The sequence below is a fragment of the Gallinula chloropus genome (genome assembly GCF_964237585.1).
Source record: "Gallinula chloropus genome assembly, chromosome: 6".
Lineage (NCBI taxonomy): Eukaryota > Metazoa > Chordata > Aves > Gruiformes > Rallidae > Gallinula > Gallinula chloropus.
The window spans coordinates 8136172-8159864 of NC_140091.1; the positions used below are offsets into that span (position 1 = coordinate 8136172).

Genomic DNA, 23693 nt, shown 5'->3' on the forward strand with positions numbered 1-23693 from the left:
TTCTGGTTCGATGTCTGTCCTAGGAACCAAGTGTAAACACACATTTATCATCCCAACCCTTCATCTGTTCCCAAAGACGTTCTTCAGTGGAGAACAATGAAGTAAGAGTTTTTAAAGGATCTGAGACCTCCTTTTGCTGCCGATACAAAAATCTTTTTACAGCCTTTGCTGGAACTGAACCTTCAAATGAACAATGTTGTAAATACCAGTGTAGAGTTTTCTTTCCCCTCTCTCTCCCCATTAAAGCCCAACAACCCAAAACAAACCTCAACACTCAATGAAGCAACAAAACCCCACTATGACGCTGGTTGCCTTCACATTAAGTCTTTCAGTTGTCTTTCACTGGGCCAAATTACCCAGGCTTCCTTGGTACCTGAAGAGATCTTCCTCTTCCAATTCAACCTAATTTTTGAGTCCTTAGCAGCTCTTCATTTCCCGTTATTTCCCATTTCTCCATCTCTCTGTGTTCCTCTCCCTCGACAGCAGTCTTAGATGTTGCTAACTGAATTCAGCTGCAGAGGAAATACAATCCCAGCAAGAGTCACTGTACCGAATCCCTCACTAACCACTAAATGTGGTGGGACAAAATTGTCATTCATGCAATTTTAAGTGTCCACAGAGTAACTCCAGGTATCTGTCTGTCCTGTTGCCTTCCTGCAGCTTCTTTTACACAAGGTAGAGGAGATATGAGCGCTACAGCAGCTGTTATTGTCTGATCAGCAACACAATCTTTGCTGGAATTTCATTTCCCTTGCAGCCTAGCTACTAGAATACATTTGTCATCCATACTTTGTAGCAGACTTATATTTGCCTGTAATTACATACCAGTCTGGCAATACTTTATTGTTAACATAAAGTACTGCCATTTAAATCCCCAATTTTAAACTGAAGTATTTGCAAAACTCAGTAATTGCTAAAATAATAAAGCTGCCATTATTGTATGGGAAGTTTACAGCTTGTTACTGAAGCACTTACATTGGCTTAACTACACCTGTATGCATTCCTGATGCTTTCATGTGTTGCTTAAGAGACAGATGAACTTCTGCTGGGTGTAACTGTAAGCTTCTGATACTCTCACAGAACAGCTGAGGTTCAAAAGGACCTGGACAGGTTGTCTTCTCCAGACCCTTGTTCAAGCAGGGCCACAGGGAACAGGTTGTCCAGGACCACATCTATATGGGTTTTGAGTTATTTACAAGGACAGAAACTCCACGAGCTTTCTGGGCAGCCTGTGCCAGTGCTCAGTCACAACTTTCCTACAGGTTTTCCAGCTTGTTGGCTGTTCCCACATACTAAGAAGCCTTTGAAAGATAACTAGGAAAAACAAGTTGAGTGTGGTTAAACTGAATGTAACGGGTAGAGGTGGCACCGCAAAGGCTTATGGATATGCAAACCAGAAAAGACAATACATTTTGGTTTCGTTTTGTGTTGGCCTTTTGCCAACAGAAAACCAGCAATGTCTCTCTTTTCTTGTTTATTACTCATCCTGCGATTGTTTTTTCTGCCTTTAGTTAATTCTCCACATACTATTGTTCTGCTCCCAGACCTCTGCATTGCAAAGTTGGCTAAGAGTTTGCAGTGAACCATGAGCAATGTTGCCACGTTGTTTTTTTCTTAGGGGAAGCTCAGAGCATCCATACTCAGTATGTACATGTCCCCAAAACCATGGGAATCAGTGCTAAAAACGTCACTGTCTGTAGCCCTTGCTCTTACGCTCCTTCACAAAACTTCTCAACTCTGGGGGAGGACAGGAAGCTCTGACTTTTTCCAGCCATCACCCCTGGACAGCACCACTGCACGCAGGTGGCTCGGTGTTACCCTGAAGACCCTCAGGTGCAGATGCTGTGGTACTGAGCAGGGGGTTTTGTGTCGTTTAGTCTGGCTATGCCGGATGTGGTCTCCCCACCTGGCCATGGCCTCCCGCGGGACACCCCCGCCCAAGCGGGAGGCAGTCAGTTTCCCTGGAACAGGTGTAAGGAGTTTGTACCTTGACAAAGGAGCTTTCGACAGCTCTTACTGGGGGCGCGTCCGGGCTGTGGGGTGCAGTCCCCGCCCGGGCCCAAAGAGCCGGCCTTCCCACGCGGGTGCCTGGCCGACATCCCGCCCGGTCGTAGCCTCGAAAGCCTCCCAGGCGGAGGCACCTGCCCGCCTCACCCCCGTCACCGACGCCCTCGGCGGCGGAGGTGTGAGGCCGCTCCCGGAGAGCCGGAGCAGGCTCGGGCCTGCCGGACAGGGGAGCAGAGGCGAGCCCGCGCCCCGCGGAGCGGCCGGGACACGCCCGGGGCCTGCCGGAAGGGGTGTTTCCGCACGGGCCCCGGTCGGGCCGAGGCGGGGGAGCCGGGTGGGGGCTGCTCCTCCCGCGGCCCGCCGGCCCCGGCCCCCACCCGCCCCTCGCCGCACGGCAGCCCGACTCGCGTCGCTCCGCGTTGGATTGCTCGTGTCTGCCCCGGAGCTGGCGGCCGCCCGGCTGGCGGCGCGGCCAGGCGAGCTCAGCCGAGCGCAGAGGCGGATTTTGAGGAACAATAACAGAGCGGGGAGCGCGGGACCGGCGCGGCCGCCCCGCCCGCCGCACCATGTACGCCTTTGTGCGGTTCCTGGAGGACAACGTCTGCTACGCGCTGCCCGTCTCCTGCGTCCAGGACTTCAGCCCCACGTCCCAGCTCGACTTCGACAACCAGAAGGTCTACACAGTGTACCGCAACCCCGAGGAGGCAGAGGAGGACGACGAGAGCCCCGGCGAGTGGGGCGACCGCCTGCTGCTCCACAAGGCCCAGATCCTGGCGCTGGCAGGTGAGGGCGGGCCGGGCCGGGCCGTGGAGAAAGGGGGTGTGTGGGGGGGGCCGGGCCAGGGAAGCCCCAAATGCCGCCCCCTCCCCGCTGAGGGGGGGGTGGGGGGAAGGGAGAGAGGGGGAGGGGAGGGGAGGGGGCGGCATCGCACCAACACATGCTCAGAGCCCGGGCGGCACATGGCGGGTGGGGGGCGTGCTGAGGTGGCAGGATGGCGGTCTCGGGGGCCGGGTGGTTGTTAGGAGGGGGCTTCTCCCACCCCCTCGCGGAGCACTGAGGGTCCTGGGCGGCCCCGGGCCCGGAAAGGGCTCTCTAGGGGTGAAGGGAGAAGGTCTGGCCAGGCAGCGCCGCGGTCCCGCCTGAACTCCCAGGCGAGGGGTTTCCAGAATAGCCGGGAGCCCCCGGCAGTACCCATCGTTACACCGCGGCGGGGATGAAATCAGAAACTTGGGGGATGGGGAGAAGTTAATGTTTTTATACGCTGTATTTATAGTGCATGGAGTCATTTATATACCTTTGCAGTTTGGTAGCATGTTGCCAAATTAGGGGGGGGTGCTGGTTTATATCCACTTCGTTAGTTTAAGTGACTTCACAAATTGGAAGGCAGTAGTGGAACCAGACCTTTAGATACCACGCTTGTTAAGCTTGGTTGTGCTACATTTGGCTTGTTTCATGTTTAACTTGCGAATCTCTCTCTAGCTAGATGGACTGATTAAAGTCTATATTAAAAAGTAAACCTGTATTTTGGCCGTTTATATGACTTCAGACCTTGTGAGGTAGTACTTTGGCTATGCATCCCTCCCAAATCGTGATTCTCTGGCAGCTTGTTGACTTGAAGGTTTTCTGTAGTTTCGTTGCAGCCATGGAAAACATGCTGCCATAGCCAAAGTAGACATAGAAGGGAAGTTTGTTGTTTGTAGCAAATTACTGGCTAGTGTCGACTTACCCTATAGGCAGTTGAAAGACAGCAACAACCATTTGAAAAGTTAGTCTGGGTAGCAAAGAGACCATGGGGTTCTGATGCTGACTTTTCCACTTGGAAAGAAATACTAGTTGTGTCCACTTCCCCAAATATGGAATGGGCTTAATAAACTCTGCTGTCTAATATTGAGAGCTGAGAAGGCAAGGCTGAGTTCTGATCTCTAAGCAGAGTACCTTGGTGTTAAAGTCGTGTAAAACTATTATTTTTAAATTATATTTCTATTTTTTAAACTCTTAGTTCCTAAGCCAACTTTCCATCTTTCAGCCTGGTGGTTGTGGTCCAACTGATCCCTTTTACTGTTACCCTGTTGCCAGTAGTCACCCTAAGGCAATGCCTGGAAAGAACAAGAAACAGGCAGACATATATGTCGTTCCCCTCTAAACTTTTCCAGTTCCTGAATATCTGCAATTCTAGGAGTTCAGGAGAGCTAATGAGATAGGAGGGGAATCCACTACTCTGGACTTAGTTGTCCTGTGCCAGCTTGTGTTTTGTAGGTCTTGTCTATTATAGAGGAAAACTGGCATATGAAGTATTTCTTGCAAGTTACTCATCAGTTCTGTTGAAGACAGAAGTGTCACCATTCAGGGGTTGCTTGGCCTCTTGTCAAAAGCATCCCAATTGGACTTCACCTTCCTCTTTCTCACCAGTTGGACTTCACCTTCCTCTTCTCACTTTCTGTTCCTCTCATTCATCTCAACCTAACAAAAGTGTTTCAGAGAGATACTTAGTAAAGAGCCATTTTGTTCACGTTTTGAGCCCAGAAGTGTTCCTACTTTCTCAGTTTCCTTGTTCCAGGACCAGTATGTGTGTGTATGAGTCAGTACGTACCTAAGAGACGTGTAGTTGAACAGTCTCTTGAACCAGAACAAACTAATATATGCTGCTTCCTCCAGAGAACAAGGCTTGTTACCTGTATTAATAATTTGCACTAACTACTCCCCAGAGGTTTTAATTTCTACAGGAAATTCTCTTGATGAGCCAGGAACACAAAGAAACATACAGCTATCTTTATTATGTCTGTCACATCTCAGTATACCTGACTAGATCTGTAATCTGCATGCTTAGAAAACTTCTCATCTGAGCACCAAATGAATCTTCTGTTGTTCCTTCCACCCTTCACCATGTAAAAATACCATGATTAAATTCATCCTTTGTATACAGCATATGTGTGCTTACTTATAAAGCTGTTGCTTTCTCCCCAGAGTTTTAATGTTGGTATTTCCTTTTATTATGGTTAGTCTTGGGGAGAAAAGTTGATGTTACGTACAGATATCTGAGAACAGTTTTCAATTTTTAGTGACCAACTCTCTTTTTACAGATCAGGACAACTTTTCATGGCAAACATTACAAGTCTGATGTTATGCAAACTGCTTATTTAGCTTATAAAGTAATTTTTACAAGCCTGCAGTAATGTTTCACATACTAGTAGAGAACTTTTTGTAATAAAGCATTCCAGCCTACCTTAGTAGTAATGTAAATAACATGTATAAAGCTACTTTTAGATGTAAAATGCAGCTAGTGAGTTGATTTTGAATTTTTGGAAGGAACCCTTAGCTGCATAAATTGTACATCAGTGACTTTAAGGATTCACTGCTCATTAGGAACAGGCTTCAGGACCACAGATAATAAATTAAACAAAAAGCAACAACAACAAAAAGAATAAGAGGAAAGGGTTTTGTGAGCCAGGGTGGTGTTCTTTTGCAGTCTGAATGGCGCACAGTTTTCATACTCCGATTTAACAAGGCTGCTCAAGTAAGCAAAGTTGTACCTATTTATATGTATATTAATGACCAAACACTGTCCATGTGCTGGGAGTTAACTACAACCTGAGAAACAGATCCACTTGGTTTTCCTTTTTAGTGAAATAAATAAAACAATGAGAAGAGGAAGAACACAAGATACAAGATCTGTATTAGTGTAACTTTTTTAATGAAAAAGTTTTCCTACTTTGCTAAAACAAAGTTATAAACTTTTCAAACTTTTACCCTTGTCAAGTAGCAGTTCATACAGGGATAAATAAATGTTTGTACCCATAATATAAAGTTTTGGTTGTGTAAAGAGTTCAAGAAACAATCCTACTCATTCAAGAAACAATCCTACGTTGAGGAGATAGTATTTATCTTTTTGAATACTTCAGTAAGAGGTAACACATTACAGTAGTATTACAGCAGAGTGATGGATGAACTCTTAAGCAGCTGTATGCTTTTCTTGTGTTTGTGTGTATGGCTGGGAGCTGCTGGCAGTGGTGGTATATGTTGGTCTGGGAACCTTCAACTTTTTCAAAAGTTGGCTGCAGACTAGGGCTCAAACCAGACCGGTTAACTCCCCTCGCTAAGTTCTAGATCTTTGAGCCATAGAAGGCATTTTAAAATGAATGTTTTGTGCCATAACAAGTTCAGCATTTCGTTACAGGCAAGTGATGGTATGTAGTAATAAAGGAACAATTTTATTTACTTCTTGAATGGAAAATACAGCTCATCAGACTAGAGTTTTGCTCTACGGCGGCTTTTTGAGGTGGTATGTTAACTGGTGTGTCTTGTTGAGAATATGAGAATAGTAGATGGCTTTTCAGGAAGAGTTTGAGTCTGTCGTTCTGATCATCCACACCATTCCTTTTTTTCCTTCCTTTCTATCTTCTTGAAATGCTGAAAAGCTGCTTTTCTGGTCCCTCTTCTGGAAATGTGTGCTGCTTGCAATTTTTTCCCACTTGGCCAATATAGTCACCAGGAGAGTTTTTGTCTGTAAGCATATGCCCCTTATAGGAGCAAGCATGATCCTTAGGTGAACTTCTCTTAGCCTTTTCTTGTGTAGGTGGGATGAACTGAGATTCAAGGACTTTTAAAAGTTCACTACTTCAGGCTACGTTTGTTAACAAGTTAATAGTGACTGTCTCCTAATTGGAGATAGTCTTTCTTGTCTACAGTAAATAATTGTTCTGTCTAGCTGTTGCCCTCAGTGTTTCCCACCCAATTGTAACAAGCACATCTCCATCAGATTCTCTCAGCAATTCCCTAGCTGCCACAGCACACGTGTTAATACCTGTGTGCATCCACATTCTCCCTTTACCCTTTATAAAATATTATGCTCAGCTTCTTATTAGAACAGGTTGGATGAATTTTTAAATCTTTAAAAGCCTGTGTAGCTCATGGCGAGGTAATTGGCTGTGTATTTCAGAAGGATGTAAGATCTCTGTTCCCATAACAATTTCAAATTCAGTGAATTGTGAGTAAGGCTGAGGGTGGGTGCATGCTAAGAATGTGAAGCAGGCTTCTTGGCTGGGGATGGCTGATTGGAGAAAGACTCTTTGTCAGGTGTTGGACTAGGTGAAAATTTAGAAGATGAGATCTTGGATTATATCAAGAATATACAAAATTTAGGTCAGGAGGTGGTCTTGACATGTAACTTTAAACTTTTATTAGTATTTCTACAGTCTTGTGCTGCTTTCTCTGTTTTTTTCTTCCTTGGGCAGGTCGGGGAGTGGGAATGCACAGAGCAGCTCATAGCTGTGGCTGCTGTATATCTGTTCACATATCCCACATGTTGTGTTTGCTTTCCCTGGGCAGTCTGAATTGAACCAACTATTGTGGTAGGGACAGCATTTCTGAACTCTCTGTTCCCAAAAAGCTTCCATGGCCTGTGGCAGGGACCTGGGGGGACCACGTTTTCTTTGGGTGTTTTCAAAACACCTGTGACTGCTTCTTTGGTGATCCCAAGTGCTTTCCTCAGTGAAGAAATACCAGGAGGAAGCTGTAGGAAACCTTTCAGTAGCAGCACCTCACCAACTACTTTTAATTTGTCTGATTTTTTTCCTGGGATAGTTCTGGAATGCCTGTGAATGAGCTTGCTTGTTGGTGTCCTCAAGAAGCAAGTCCAGCCCTTCCTGACTGTGCTGTCTGTCGTACCTGGGCATTGGGTCTTGCCATGCTGATGGTCCTCCACAGTCAGTGAGAGGAATTAAGCCCAGCACATTACACAGTGCTGAAATAACCTTGTTAAAACAAATTAAATCATATTTTGAACACTGTACTGTGATATTTGTGGTGCATGGCCTAATTTGTCTGGCATGCTACTTCTGTGTTATCTCTTCATCAGGTGAAGGATGTGGCTGTACGAGGAGGTTGGCCACATTATTTTGTGTAACAAAGTGGCTACATCACACTCTTAAATATAGTCCTGAATACAAGTGTGGCAGTATTTCTACAAAACATTTAAAACCAAATTTCACACTCATTTTGTGTGATCCATTTCTCATTTATTTTTCACTCTTTTTAAGCAAAGGGTGGGGTGTTTTTTTCCTGCTTAATTTCTGCTGTAGAAGCATATCTGAGATATGAAGGACTTATACAAAGGCACAGTTTTTTGAGGTTTTTTTTTATGTCATATGTTGTATACTTAATATGGCACATTTGTGCTAAGTTTAAATGGGAGCAGCAAAAAAGTTTTAGAACTTTTAAAACCTTGGCCAGTAAGTAGTGGATTGGAGCAACCCTTATGATAGTGGGAACGGTCATCATCAGGATGGTATGTCATCAGCAGGATAAAGTGCCCCTAAAAAGGATTTTAAGAGCTGTGATTCATCTGCTGCAAGAAGACTTCAGCCTTGTATTTAGTTTTCTCTTCCCCTGTATTACTGTTCTTATTCTAGAAATATTTTTAATTTTTTTTGGGGGGGGTCTTAAACCCTTCTCAGCTGATCTGCTTGTTCCTCCAGTTTGCTTTCTGCTTCACCCTAATAATCACATAAAGACTTACAGGTGACCTATGCTACTGTTATTTTTCTTGGCCTTAGTACATATGTTGGTTCATGTAATTCCAGTTATGCTTGTAAATGCTGCATAAGCTTAACTATGATACAGTAGAAGTATGAATTTCAGGATTTTAATAAAATTGACTTCAAACATAGTATGGTTATGGTAGCTATGGTAACTAACACTTACTAATTAAAATATGCTAAAATTTGCAGGAGAGTGAAAGGCAGAAAAAATGTAAGTTAATGTTTTTGTTTTCTTAATTTAACAGTAAAACACTTTTTTCTGGTGGATTGCTTAAGTGCCAGTCAGTCAATTATTTGCTGCTTTCCTTTTTTTTTTTTTTTTAAAGAAGCCTCTTAAAAATAATAGAGGCTGAATCACATTGTAATTTTTGTATGTAGACTAAAAAAAACCATGAATCTTCCCACTATTTCTGTATTGGGCAGAGATAGGTGGAAGCTTCCTGGAGTGTTCCCTGTAGGCTGGTGTTTTATCTGCTGAATGGCTGGTAGGCAGTATCTCCATGGCTTCTGTGGCCTTTGTGATCATGAAATCATAATCAGAGTTTGGGCCTAACATAGTTTTATGGTATGATAGAGAATGACTGGTCAGGGCAGCCAGATTGACACATTGTAGCTGTCATTGGGATTGATGATCACTTTAAATGAACTTTTCAACTCTAAAAGAAAAAAATAGATTTTCTGTAAAATACTTATTTATAATAAAAGCTATCATGTCCAAACTCTTGAAAAATTAATCCCATAGTTGGGTTTGAAATGTAGATACAGTACAGGGGAAAGATTTAAAAGCTAGCATTCCAACATCAGTGTTTCTTCCTTTTAATTTAATGGTGATACTGTACCAGTGTATTTGTTTCAGAAAGGATTAAGAGAGTTGTTCCATAATAGCTATAATCCTTTGTGTTCAACATGTTCAGAATATTGTACAAATATTAACAAACCTGCACAACGCTTCAGTGGGGAACATGGGGACAGTAAGATGGAAAGGTTGAGTTATTCAAGGTCAATATTTAAGTAAATATTGGATCCAGGATTAAAACTGTCCTCAGTCTTGTAAAGAGAATGCTTTCCTGTTTCTCAGCATCATGTCTTTTCTGAACTTGATCTTCCAGCTCCATTAGTGTCTACGGCAGACACACACTCTTCTAATACCACTTAAAGGGAAATGGAAGGGACAGTTTTTGCTAAAGAATAAAAGAATAATCATTATTTTTAGTGGAGCTTTAGTTTTGAGGTTTTGCTTTTGGTTATTTTTAAAGACACTTCATATCAACTTTTGAATTAAGAAATAGATTTCATATTAGTAAAGGAAATCAGGAAAGAAGATAAATTGAACTTTTTCTTGCAGCACAGGTCTAACTTGACACTGGTCTGATACTCAGTAAACCTGAGCAATCTGCTGATAAATGAGCACATACAAAAGGAGAATGCTACTAAATATTTTAATGTCTTCATGTGCGTTAGAAGTTTGACAACAGATGTGGATCCACATTTGCTAACTCCCATTTCTGACAGTTTTATACCGGGTATTTCTGCTGTTCCACTAGAGGACAAAGTGCGTTCCGACCTCGACATTTGTTGCTCTTGTAGCTGGCGTGGTAGCTGTGAGTTTGGGAGAGCAGCAGCAGGTCCCTGCTCTGTGAATTCACTCGTATTACTGTTTGGAATATTAATGAAGGAGAGCTGGTCTTGATGTAGGACTTCAGATGGAACTTACAAGTTGTTTGTATAATCTGCCCTCTGCTTTTGTGGGAGTTTGGCTCCTTAATCTTTCTCTTCAGTCTTCAGTGCCTTTGTCCAAAACAGCCATGGCTTGCTCTCCATCAGCAGCGACCGGTCTTGATTGAGGCTTCTGGTGTGTTGTCCTTCTTACCTATCATTGCTAAACCTGTCAAGCAGTAGTTTAAGACCTTTCTATCTTGACTTTTCCCAATTTCATTAAGAATTATGTTCACCCTGTTTCCTGTTCTTTACACTTAATTGAAATTCACTTCACAAGGTTTAATAGCCTTCTTGGCCAGTTCCTCAAGAGCGTATCTTCACTTTCATGTGCTTATTGGCCCTGCCTGTCACAGTGTTACTTGATATGTTGTTCTTCCCTGACTTCTTTGCTCACTCTTCTTTTTGCTCTGAAGACATTCTTCCAGTAGCTTCTTGGTGTGTTAATGTTATTTTCTCATTCTGTGCAAGTGCTGCACAGGTTCTTTGTTCTTAAATCTTTGGGAGTGATACTAGCCCAGATGAGGGCAACTCTCAGCACTACCTTCTAAGGCCTAACTTTTCTCACTTAAATTTGTTGTCAGCATCCCTTTCTGACAGACACCCTTACACAAACAATTTTCAGCTTAGTGTTTTGGGTGGCTCAACATACTTTTGTCTGTTTCTCTTGATTTTAGAGTGGCAAGTGGGAAAACAGATATTCTGTCACTCCCAACCAAGTCTTGCTGTCTCTCACACTTAATTTGCTTTGTTACTTGCACACAGATTTACCTTTCTGTCCCACTAAATAAATTTCATGGAGTGTTTTCACTGTGCCCTACAGTTATTTCTGTAATCTGTTTTTCTCTGTCCTTCCAACAAAGATCTTCTCTAGTCTTAAAAAAAAGAAAGAAAAAAAGAGCAGAATAATAGATAGCAAATTATGATATCCAATTCCTGAATTAATTGTGCCAACACATGGTTGACCCCTCATTTGTATGCCTCCCTCCTTTTAGCTGCATCAAATGTGGTGACATGTCCTCAAATTATTTTTGCATTTCTGCTGCTGTCTGTTATCCTGTGTTGTCTGTTATGGTCATTCTGAGTGTCGTCTTTGGTAGTGGTCTCACCCTGTGTTCCACCATATGGGAGATGTTTTATGAGTTTTTCTTCCTCTCTATCCTGGGTTTCTTCTGATCCTTGCAGAATCATTAGACTTTCTGAAATCTCTTCTTCCTGTTGTAGACCTTCTTTAATGTTTGTATTAGATTAAAAAAGAATTTATTTTTTTTTTCTAGTTTCAAATAAATACTCTTTATTTGCACTGTCATGTTGTTTTCCTCCTTAGTCACGGCAACATTGATTATTGTTTATTTATGTTTAAGTGGCACTTGGGAATCCCTGCCCTGTCATGCTAGGTGTATGTATTTGCTTTGAAGTACCAAGTGTACCTTTGTTGTGGTTTTAGGGTTTTTTTTTTGCTTTGGTTCTTAAGTGTCTTCTACTTTGTGAGCTGTAAGTGATGGACAACCTGCTGAGGCAGGTGATGTTCTCTGCTCTGTAGAAGCAACCTGGCTAAATCTGCAGTGAAGCAGTTCAGTGCAGTGGTGTGGGGGGTTTTTTGTACAGGTGCTGCCCATATGTGTTGTGTACATGCCTGGAAATGGGAAGGGCGATGGTGAATTTTTTCATCTGTCAGTGTATCACTTTTCAAAAGGGTGGAATTTTTTTGAAGGCTTAGGGGAAGGACAAATTTTGCTCAAGGTTCTTTTGTTTTATTACTGTAAGATTTATAGCATTGCCAACCCCGTATTTGGACTGATCCCAGACCTGCCATCCCTCATCCACTTGGAGTGTAGAGCTTTCTTCCTCTGTTTTTCCAGCTTTACTCCAAAGGTGGAAAAAAATAAAAAGCAGTGTTTGAACTATTTTTTGAAGGGATTTGTTTGTTCAGCCCTTACTTCTGAAGTAAAAAGTAAGGAATGTTTTAAGGATACTTTGAAATTTCCATAGTTCTATTCTACATCCCGCAATAGGGTTTTCAATCTTAGAGTGCTAGCTTATTTCACTTGAGTTTAACCAACTCACTTCCTGCCCTGTCGACTTTGCTTTGCCTCTGCTCCCTGCAACTTTATCCATAAAGCTTATTACCTTTTGGCCTGGATCCACCCATACTGACACTGAACTGAAGGGCTGACTGAGGAAGACATTCCAGGAACAGTTTATCCTTTTCTGGTTGATACAGATTTTCTAATGCAGTGATTTTTTTCTTTGGATTTTCTTTTCTTTTTCAGCACTGCTGAGGTCAAATGTCTTTCCAGCCCCTCTGAAATTTCTCAGCAGTTCACTTTCTTCTTACTAGCCGAACAACTTTGGTAGATGGCCGTATGAGAAGGGCTGCTGTTGTGTGCACTGGCTCTTGAGCCCTGTACTTCACTGTTTTGTAGGGTTGACTGTCAAGATCTCTCTGAGCCTGACCTTTTCCTGGAGTGGTTATTTCAGCATGCTTTATTCTGTATATTGAATGACAGAATACAGTTATCTCTTTGGCATTATGGCTACTGTGCACAAAAGTAATTTTTCCTAATATACATGTGTCTTCCAGAATGACCTCCCTTAAAGGGCAGAGGGCATCAGTGTTGACTGTTCTTGTATCACGTTTCTACCCTGTGTACATTATTACAAGTGCCTAATTAGGTGTATTAAGTGCTGGTTCTTAGTAGCCCACACCACCGAATCCTATACACCATGTATAAGAAAAAGAGTTGACACAACTGTTCTTCACTGAAAGGGTTGCAAATCCTTGGAACAGGCTGCTCAGGGAAGTGGTGGAGTTGTCATGCCTGAAAGTATTGAAAACATGCATGGAGGTGTCGCTTAGGGATAGGAGTTAGTGGTTGGGCTTGGCAGTCTTAGGGTTAACGGTTGTACTTGATGATCTTAAAAGTCTTTTTCCAAGGAAAATGATTCTGTGATGTTGTTCTATGGCAGCCTGATCATGGTCTTGAACAAGTTTAAATGACTGAGGACAAAGACCAGACAAATGTCTTAAGTCATTACAATATAAGGCTCTGAGCTACAGTGTTTGTAGGACTACCTGTCTCTCTTAGCATGTTCTGTAGCTTCAGGCACTGAATTGCAGCTTGTCTGGCCTTTTTCATATCCTGATTTTCTTCTGACCCAGTCATGCATGTTTTGCTTTTTGTTGGATTCCTCTTTTGTACCTGTCTCTTGTAGGCTGGCACAACAGACAAAGACTCCTAAGAACTGCTCTAAATGCACATGCGTGTTTCTCCTACCCCTCCCCCTGGTCTCCTCTTACTCTCTCCCACCCATTCCCAAATTCTATTAATATTTACAGAACAAGAACTAGTACTCCAGCATTAGTCTCGTATTCAGAATGAGATTTTTCTGGCTCTATCTGCAACTAACGTAGAATACAACAGAGGTTAGAAACATGCTTTCAAAAAAACCCCAACAAAAGGCCTTTTCATACCAACACACTGGATGAATTGTGTTAGGTATAAAAAAGCCTGTAAAGGCCAGAGCATATGTAAGAAAATATTGTATGTACTGTTGTTGGAAGGCAGAGGAATATAAAATTATTTGCTCATTGACTAAACTCAAAATTCCCGAGCTTTAGCTTAGATGAACTCATTTTCACCATGGTTTCTTCAAATTCTGTGTAGGGAGAAAAGAGTTCTTTTCTTTAACTTACTGTTTCATTTACAGGATAAGCAGGAAAATCAAAAAGTCAAAAGACATGCAAAGCACGATTGAGAACAATGTTGATAGTTACATACCAATAATGTATAGACTAAATATTTGCAAAGACACGTATAAATGTTTTGCAAACACAGATTCCATAGGCAAACTGAGAAATCGGGAGAGAAGAGAATGAAGAATTTGAATAGTTGTTTTATTTGACCCCAAACTAAGTATTTTCTTTCATTTTTTTTGCTCAGTACGTTAAATGTGTTCATAACCTTTATAAGTTGACACAAAAGGCAAAATAAATATATAAATATGTCAGTTCTTCCAAATTATTAGTTTTTTTTAAAAAATATTGCTGGAAAGTATGTGCTGACTTCCACTGTGAGTCTGCACATGCACTTACTCCTGTGACCTCTTTCCGTGAGTGTTTCAAGAGTTACTTTTCCCTGGCCATAGGAAGGATTACTGGTGTCCATTTCCAGTCTGCATGGTGTTCTGGCTACTGGTGACCTCAGCTAGTTGTCAGCATACTTTTTTTTTTTTAACTTTGTGAAGTAACTGGATTGTGTCCATCTTGTTGTGAAGCCAAGGGTTATTTCAGAGCATAGAAACTGATCTGCATTCTTTAAATGTAGAAGGAGTTCATCTGCATGTTCTGTGGAAGATGATTTGGCAAAGCATCTGGAGAAGCTGGCTCTGCAATATGCATGTGCTGCTTTTCCTCTAAGGAATTGTGAGAACATATTTTAGCAAAGGATTCCTCAATCTATCAGATACCCCAGGCAACGTAGTCACAGAAAAAAAATATAGGTGGGTTAGTGGTGGTTGGGATTCCATTCAATATGGATTTGTTAATTCTTAAATTTATGTCCTTCCAAGAAGATAGCAATGCCCAACAGTCTGCCTTTTAGTCTGTAAATTTGTATTTTTTCTAGGAAGGTTTTTTTTATTTTGCTCTCCTACAGTAGAATTGGGCTATTTCACTTTTCTGATGAACCTGCATTTTCCAGATAAATGAAAATGTAGGGTTGTGTTTTGGTTTTTTTAAACAAAACTGAAACGGTTGGATTGCCTTTTTGTTTTACTGGGACAAGCATCCATAATGCTCTGGGGAATGGAGAATGATCTAAAATAAGCCTAGCTGTGTTTTTTTTGTTTATCTGTTTCTTTTTGCATCTGTCTTGGTATTTATTGCTACCATCTGCATTTCATTTCAGGTTGTCTAATGTCTTATTCTCTGTGTTCTGTGCCTATTCTCTTTACATAGCCTTGGGCTGTAATATCACCATTTGCCTACAAGAGATCCATTTCTATCTGTAACAAAATGAATTGCATTCATCTGTGTAATTCATTTCTAATGAATGCCTTGCTCCTCATTAAACAGTGATTTACCTTTGTTTCCCTTTTCTACACTATCAACACTAACCATTTTGAGGTCCTGTGGAGAGATGCTAATTTGAGAAAGCAAAAGTCAGTGCAACTAAGCACTCACAAATGCCATCCTCATTGGCACTTTCAAAAATATTCATGGGACACTTTGTGAAATAGAGTTTGCAGGTGGATAAGAACGCTCAAAATGTTTTCTTATTCATAAGCTTTCAGTGTACAAAGGCAGGCTTCAGAGTTTAAATGCATTTATCCTTGTCAATGTCTTGAACAGGTAAGCGAGCTCCTGAATCTTTTAAGACCTTGTCTGCTCTGCAAGACTTTTAGACATCACAGGCACATTTGGGGAGACTACACTCTTGATTCCCTGTCCCCTCTGCACGTTTTCAGGAATATTAAAGTATTTCAAACTTACTTTCAGAATATTGGCTTGAAGTACTTAATTTTGAGATGTTAAAATATTTTCAAGTCTGAAACATTCTAACTTTTTTTTTGAGATTCAAAGATTAATGTAACTATCTGTTGGCTTTATGTGTCTAAAGGAAAAGGATTAGTACTGTTAACTAATGAAATAGGAGTTGTATAGTAATTTTGGTACAGATTTGGTCCATATGCAACTTTTCTGTAATGGTTTTTCAACCCCTTCTGCCGCATCCCCTTTTCCAGCCCTGTACTTCACAGAACCTGCTGGCTGTGCAAATACATCTGTACTGCTGACAGATAATGGTTAGGGAATAGGATGAATTACAAAGTTTATTTTCACTTTAAACCTAAGCAGAATTTGAACTGCAACAACAGATTATGAATATGAAAATGCCATTGGTAAACATAATTTAAAGCAATACAGATTGGGTTTAGGAAGTTGTTTTATTTACAGCATCTTTAACTCTTATTTTAGTGCTAGTACAAGCTATTCAATGACACTTTTGATCACTAACATGAATTTAGCTTGGCATTTTACAATATTTATTCTTGTGTTTGGCCAGATTAATCCCCTGTTGAAACTCTAGAATTGTCAGTGGGCATCAGTTGAGTTATACCATGGATTGATTTGACCATAGTACTATGAGAGGATAGAAGTATGGGAGGATTTTTTTCAACTGGTCTTGCCTTAGTCATGTAGCATTTGGAAGTAAGAACACTGATTAATGTAACAAAACTTTATTTTTAATATACATTTTAGAGGACAAAACTGACCTTGAGAACAGTGTGATGCAGAAGAAAATAAAAATCCCCAAACTCTCTCTCAATCACGTAGAAGAAGCTGGGGAGGTTACAGATTATGGGGAAGAAGATGTGGAGCTTAGACACAGTAAGGTACTGAAGTCTTTCCTTTTTTTTTTTTTTTGTTTACTTTCCCCTTTCCTTTTTTCTTTTACTTTTTTCCTTTCTCTTTTTGGTTTTTTTGGGGTTGGTTTTTTTTTTGGAAGTGCTTGGGGCATATACAGATGTCATAGCTTAAGAATTCCAGGCCTGCTTTTGATCCCCTTAACCACTGTTTAGTGAAATTGGGTCAAATTGGGGGTGGGGGGAAAGGGTTGGGGTATGGGCTTTCAAAACCTGATTTATGTGCAATTAAACATTTTCATGTTTCTACGGTCTGCACAGTTTAATTGCCAGTTCAGATTTTTGGAACAATGCTCTCCTGGTTTGGCCCAGAATCCTTTAAAAGTCACCAGTTACATGAATGTGGAGCAGCTGTTCTCAGTGGCGCTTGTGACCTATTGCACACTGCTTGTTTGGAATTGGAAGGGTTGCTCTGAGGCTTCCCAGCTACAGCAGTGGGTGAGACGACAAATTGACAGGACTGCATCCTGCCATTATAACTTCCAGTTGCCTGTTTAGGTCCAGATGCCAGAAACTCACTATGTAAATGTATTTTTTGATAGCAGATGATTTCTTTAAAAGTCTGCCAGCCTTCAGAATAAAATACTGCTGTGTGGCTTCATGTGTTTTGCAGCTGCAGGAATGATATTAGTACATTTCTTTATGGTGGGCCAGCATTTTTTATTTTTTATATGTATTTTTTTTAACATATGTGGAGCAGGCATAACATCAAATAGTCTCATTTTCTGCCACATTACTCATAGATATTGTGGTATGGGAATTGATAGTGTCAGCTTCTTGTCTCTAACCTATGAGCTACGTTTGCTTTCCTTGCAGTTGCTTGGAAGTTCAAATGGTTTTTCCATATCTGGCCAATAAAACTTGGTGACTTTTACCCACACTGTCACATTTTAATACCACTATCCAGGCAGCAGAAAGTGGTGTGCTTTTATTTGTAGGGCTTGTACAGATGACTGAAGGTGAATTTCTGCTGCGAGTCCAAAAGAGATGAAGCCTCTGCAATGCAGTGCTAATACAGAAGGACTCGCTTGATGAGGAAGATGAGACTGGATGATACATTCTGTCTCTAACTTCTGTATTTTCAATTTCCATCCAGTGTTTGCTGATGATGTTAACTCAGTTCAGTTTGGTGAAAGTGCTAGGGGAATAGTCAGAGAAGGTTTTGTCTCCCCCAGGTGTGGGAAAGACAAACCCTGAGTTCCCCAAACAGCTGTGTCTGATATGCTGCTTCCATCTCTGATGTTGCTACAGTTGACAAACATAGCACATACTTGATTCTTTCTCCTACTTATTAGAAAATCAATTGCTGACAGACATCTAAATGCTAGGGCTAAACTTAAGAGATTCAGATCTGTTTTTTTAAATACATTAATTATCTTCATATATGGAATCAAGTGACCAGTATGCACTGTGCTTACAAGTGTTGCACAGTTGCAGAAAGGCCTTTAGCTTCCTCAGAAGTTTGTATGTGCATTTAGCTGAATTACACATGCATGATAGTTATGATGTATATCCACAAGAATCTGTTAGGCAAAACATTTTTCAGGCAGACTTTGTCTTGGATTTTTGTTTTGAGTACAAGAATATTAATGATTCCCAAGTCTGCAGAAGTATAAGTTGTATTACATTGTACTGCTTTCCTAATGTATTCATTTTTTATTGTAACATGCAGAGACAAGATGGGAGGAAACAAAGTGAAGGTACACACAAAAGCATTGAAGCAGTTGTTGCTCGGCTTGAGAAACAGAATGGGATGAGTCTCAGTAATACTTCGAGCCCTGAGGAGGCTTTTATGGAGACTTCAGAAAGCATGAACAACATGGACGATGCTGTAGTTCCTCGGATTCTCTATGAAGAATTGCTGAGGAGTTACCAACAGCAACAAGAGGAAATGAGACACATTCAACAGGAGCTTGAGAGAACGCGGAGACAGCTTGTGCAACAGGCAAAGAAGCTAAAGGAGTATGGGGCACTCGTGTCAGAAATGAAAGAGCTCAGAGACTTGAACAGGAGACTCCAGGATGTACTGCTTCTAAGACTAGGTAGTGGTAAGTGCCGGACTTAAATGGGACTAGTTTTAATGAATTTTGCAAGTGTGATCAATAGTAATGGAAGCGTATTTGAAGAATAGCAGTGGTTGTTAAACTGGACATTGAATGTTAAAAGGGTTTTCTGCTATGGCTGTACAATCTGTGTCGAATTTGTATGCTCTGTACGTCTGGGGTTTTCTTTAATGATAGTAGCGGTCTTTGTGCTGGTCTGGTTGAATCAGAGTTCCGTTTTAAGCAGCTGTATCTTAAAGAGTCTCTGACCTTCCAGTATATGCTGAAAAAGATAATAAAGTGTCATCTGCAGAAGACGCCAATATGTTCCAGTTTAAGAAGAAGAAAGAAAAGGCAGTGGAATGAATATTTGGGCTAAAACATTTTCTTCACTTCAGTTAGGGATTTTGTTTGTTGTTATGTAAGTAACTGTGTTACCTTCCAATTTCTGCCCCCTCTTCCCATTAGTAGCTCTTTAGAATGTGATTTATTCCTGAACTTCTTAGCAGTGGCTTTAAACAGCCATGCTATTTGAAAAAGAATGGATTGTTAAAGAATAATTAAAATCTTTTTATATTAGTGTCCCATTTATCAGCACTTGTTACAGAATGCAGGTTTGTGTCATTTGGATTTAAATTTTAAATATCTTGAGTCAAATGCTCATTTGTTTTGGTTTATAACAATTACTTAACCATTATGTTGGAATAAATTGGAAAAAAGACAAAATAAAAAGTTCATCCTTTTCATTGAAGATGGTACCCTTGGAATACCTTCCAATATTTTACTAATTTATTTGCTATTAGAATGTGGTACTGCTGTGTGGAAGATTTGCTTGGTGACTGAAACTTGGTTAGAATTTGTGCATCCAAACTTAGCATGCTGTTTCTTATGTCTGCCTTTGTGTATCCAGAAACTTAATTTTTGCATGTAAATTGGATATTGGCTCTTCTACTTGACTTGAATGAGTGCATGCAGTTTGCATGTGGGTCTGAGCAACGTTCACATACAAACCTGAGTCTGAGAGAGCATGTGCCTGTACTGTAGCATGTGTTAAGGTGTGCCTGCAATTTTGGAGCCGGGCTCTTGAAGTAGCATCTGATGACTTAAACTGGGTGTTTGATTGTGAATGCTCATGATTGTTATACTGTGCATAATTAAAATGTCATTACTTATTATAAACATTCTAGTTAACTTTTTAAATAAAACTAAATAGGCAAGGTTTCCACAGTCTGAAAAACATGATGTGGCTGGCAGGAGATTCCACTGAGCTTTCTAAAATTTTCCTTGGATGGAAACATGTTTCTTCATCTGCAAGTAGTTAGCTGGAATTTATGTGAATGGAGCACCAGCCAGATGTTAGTGGGCAATGGGGCTGAACAGTGTAAAATACCAATTTAATTGGTAGACTTGACAGCAATTTGAGTGGTGAGACCAGCAATGAAATGAAGACAGCTTCTGAATTCTGTTTCTTTCACTTCGAGAAAGAAGGGAATTTTTTTTTAAACTTGAGCTGAATCTAGAAAGCTTAGAAGGAAAAAAAAAAAAAAAGAAAAGAAAACAACAACAAACTTTCTGGAAAAAAAGTTGAATCTTTTCTAGATACTGGGCTTGAATTTCCATTGTATCAGTGCAGCACCTGCTTTACAACTGAAAACAAATCTCAGTTATGTTTAAGACGAGCTCTCTTAATCACATACCTGGACATATATGAATTATAGCTAACTTCCAAAAAGGCCACTTGCTTTTTTGTATGGAACTTTTCATGGATAACGGAGGTAGACTTAGGCCTGTGGCCTGTGTCCTTCACAGGGAGTGCGTGTTTTTCCTGACACTCAGTGTATTAAACAATGATAACTGTTGCCTTTCCTTGTAGCCACATTTGCAGTAGAGAAACAAACAGATTCTAGAAAGATCAGTACAAAATTTATGAATGATTAGGAAGGTAGAAATCTTCAGCAAATTATAAATTAGAGAGTCTTATGGCAGCATGAAAAAGTGCTACTTCTAATCACGGAATAGATACGTAAAGACTACTTTAGCCTTCCTTACTTTTCCAGCTTATAAATGAGGTATGTTTGGGTATGTGAATAATCTCTGAAAATTGTTTCAGAAAATGGATTGCATCCTGAATTCATCTACAGTTGTTGCAGCAATCTCTTAAACCTAGAGTTTCAAATTACACATAATTTATGTTATGCTGCTCTTCTAGCAGGCTGGACTTAATGCAAACTAATTGCATTTCTGTTTCACCTTCTGATTTCTTTGCATGAGCTGACAGCTGGTTTGTGCTGATGAATTGCAGCAGTGGGAAACGTGTGCCTGTTGCCATTTTAAACTCGAAGATCAAATATAGAACAGCCTTTTGAGCTAACGTGCAGTCAAGTATTCAGTCTCCTAATTTCCCATCAATATGTTGATTTCGGTGAGGAGCTGGAAGTCAATGTATTCTGCTTTAGACTTAGGCTTCATCTCTGCCACTAAACTTGAGCCGCTCTTGTGGGAAGAGCGAAGTTCTTAATCTTGTGCCTGGTGACACTGAATTGCTCTTTATTTTAGGGGCCTTGAAAGCAGATGTGGCAAATAACAATAGTGTAGTTAGTACTGATCCACAGGGGCACGTATTAAAGCTTCTCTGTGATTTTGATATGCTGTTGCGGGAGGAGGCAGGCATTTGACCAGGGCTCTAGGAACCAAACCAGTGAGAAACGATTGCTGTCATGGAAGAAGTGACAGCATCCCTCTCCTGACCTTCCAGAAGAATACATGCAGCCAAGGCTTTTTTTCCCTCACCTGCTTTGAGATCAGGAAGCCGAAGCCCTGCGCTCCTAGGGCTTTGCAGTTTATCTTTGTCCAGTTGCACCCAAAAGCATGCTAATTTGCTCTGTTATCATTAGAGAGTAAGGTGATTTAGCTCTCTAAACCACTGACTCTCCCCTGTAGGTCTAACTTTAAATAGTCCTTGGATTGCAAAAGATGAGAGTTTCAATAACTTCGGGGAAAAGTAGTTGAATCCAGGGCAAGATCTGTGCAGTTTGCTGTGGTTGCACACGGCCAGAAGTAGTGAAGCTGTATCAGGGATAAGTTTTGGAAGTTGTTTGGTCCCTGATAAATGCTGCATTTTTCATGTCATATTGCTAAGAATTAATTTTGCTCTATAAGGTAGGAAGGATATTCACCTTCATTCATTCAAATTCGTTCATCAAGACACACAAAGCCCCCTGAGTGGTTGTTTTTAATCCAAGTATAGTTTCAGTGGTCCAGTTTACAGTGTTTTGGAACTATCACCAGGATAGGGAGAATGGTATTTTTGTCTTACCACATATAGGGAATTACTATTGTTCAGCTCTTCTAGCCTTGTTTGACTTTCTGATTTAAAAAATAATAAATTAAAAAAATACATCTGAGGCTTCTATCATGTATGAGTACAGGAAGTATTTATATATACACCGTATTTCCCCTACTCAGATCTCCAGTATTTTCATTCAGATTCTGGTAGACCACGTGGAAAAACATCTTGCCGGTTACAAATTCATATGGAGTGCTTTATCAATGAATTTTTTTGCTTATTTACTACCTTTTGAGTAGCATGTAGCCTAAGATGCATTTTTGAGGAAAACAAGGTGCTAAAGGGGAGCCTTCTACCTCATCATCCTGCATGTGAAGTTGCTGACCTCTCAGATACTACAGAAGCTTTACAGTCGGGACAAAGATTTTTGCAATAAAGCACTTTTTTCCTTTTTGCATCCTGAAACATTGTCCTTTTTTTTAATGATCCTTGTTGCAGAAATACTGTTAAGCCTTTAGCTAATGGTGTATATTTCTATATGTCCCGTTCACCATCATCCAAATAAGATGCTGAGTGAGAGAGCTAGAAAGGAAACTTTTAGAGTGTGGTGTGTGGTACTCGGCTCTCATTGGTACAGACATACAGCTCCCATTAGCAGTAAGTGATAACATGGGTTGTGTGTCTAGTTCACAACATGCTGGGTTTAAAATGCAGTCTTTAGTAGTTGGTGAAAGTAGCTGTGCAGACAACCTAGTCAGAGGCTCTTACTCTTTGTTCTGTTTGGGAAACTAAAAATAAGTAGAATATAGATGTTTTCCAAGCCTTTTCTTGGTGGCTTCTAAGCAAGCAGTGGAGGTTTTTCTGACCTGCTAGACCTGTGGTTATTGTGGACTTCAATCATCTGTTTTTCTTGAGGAACTCTGGAAACCAAATCCCAGCTGTGTCAATATATGGCTATAAACAAAGCAGCAAAAGGCTTCTAAAGAGCACCTAGTAAAAGTGTTTAAACAGAGATAAATGTTTCCTTCTACGAAGAAGGTGGTTGTACTTAGATGTCTTTCTCAACATGACTTTCAAAGTATAAGAGCTCAAAATAGCACTTTGTTGAAGAATGTGCTCTTAAAGTAACAGCTAAAACATCACTTTTGAAGTTCACACTGGCAATTCTGTCACTGCATCTGTTTGTTCAGGTGTGCCCCACACTGAGATGTGTGCTGGCTTTGGGTGGTTTAATCAATCTGGGTCTTTGCCCCAATCTGAATCAGTCTAGTAGTCAGAAAGTTCACTTTGTGTTGGCCATGCCATTGTACATGATAATAGAGGTGCTCAGTAAGATCACTATGAAATCATCATGCGTATGGTTTTTGTGATGATTTGCACCATGGTTGGACACTGTTGGTGGCACTGCAGTTTAGAGGTATCTGAGTTGCCAAGACAACTTTCAGTTGTCACGGGTGTCAAGTGGCAGTCAGCTGAGAACATTTAACTAGCTTTGTAGGAGTAGAATAATCATATGGGATAAATGTCAAGCCCTGACAATGGAGTAAATGCTGATATCGCTGTATAATAACCTGTAAATCAACCTGCGCAGAGGAGGAGGAGGAGGAGGAATGAATACTCGTTCCAGGTACAGGAACTATTTAAGATGCGTGACTCAAGACGTGAGCTCTGGTGCCAAAT

General features: G+C 40.8%; 1 protein-coding gene across 4 annotated transcripts in view; it reads left to right on the plus strand.

Annotated features, from left to right (window-relative positions):
* LOC311193423 (BEN domain-containing protein 5) overlaps window positions 1-23693 on the plus strand; it is a gene marked incomplete at both ends in the record, with an annotated part of 931749 nt that overhangs the window by 556736 nt on the left and 351320 nt on the right. Inside the window, 3 exons of one of the 4 annotated variants that reach the window (XM_084266249.1) lie at window positions 2239-2790; window positions 16522-16655; window positions 18358-18733. The exons of 1 other annotated variant lie outside the window; for it this stretch is intronic. In XM_084266249.1, coding sequence (XP_084122375.1) covers window positions 2574-2790; window positions 16522-16655; window positions 18358-18733 — 727 coding nt within the window. Of the gene's footprint in view, window positions 1-2238; window positions 2791-16521; window positions 16656-18357; window positions 18734-23693 lie in introns of those variants that run through there. 2 more of the 4 variants (XM_084266250.1, XM_084266247.1) reach the window with 2 other exon arrangements.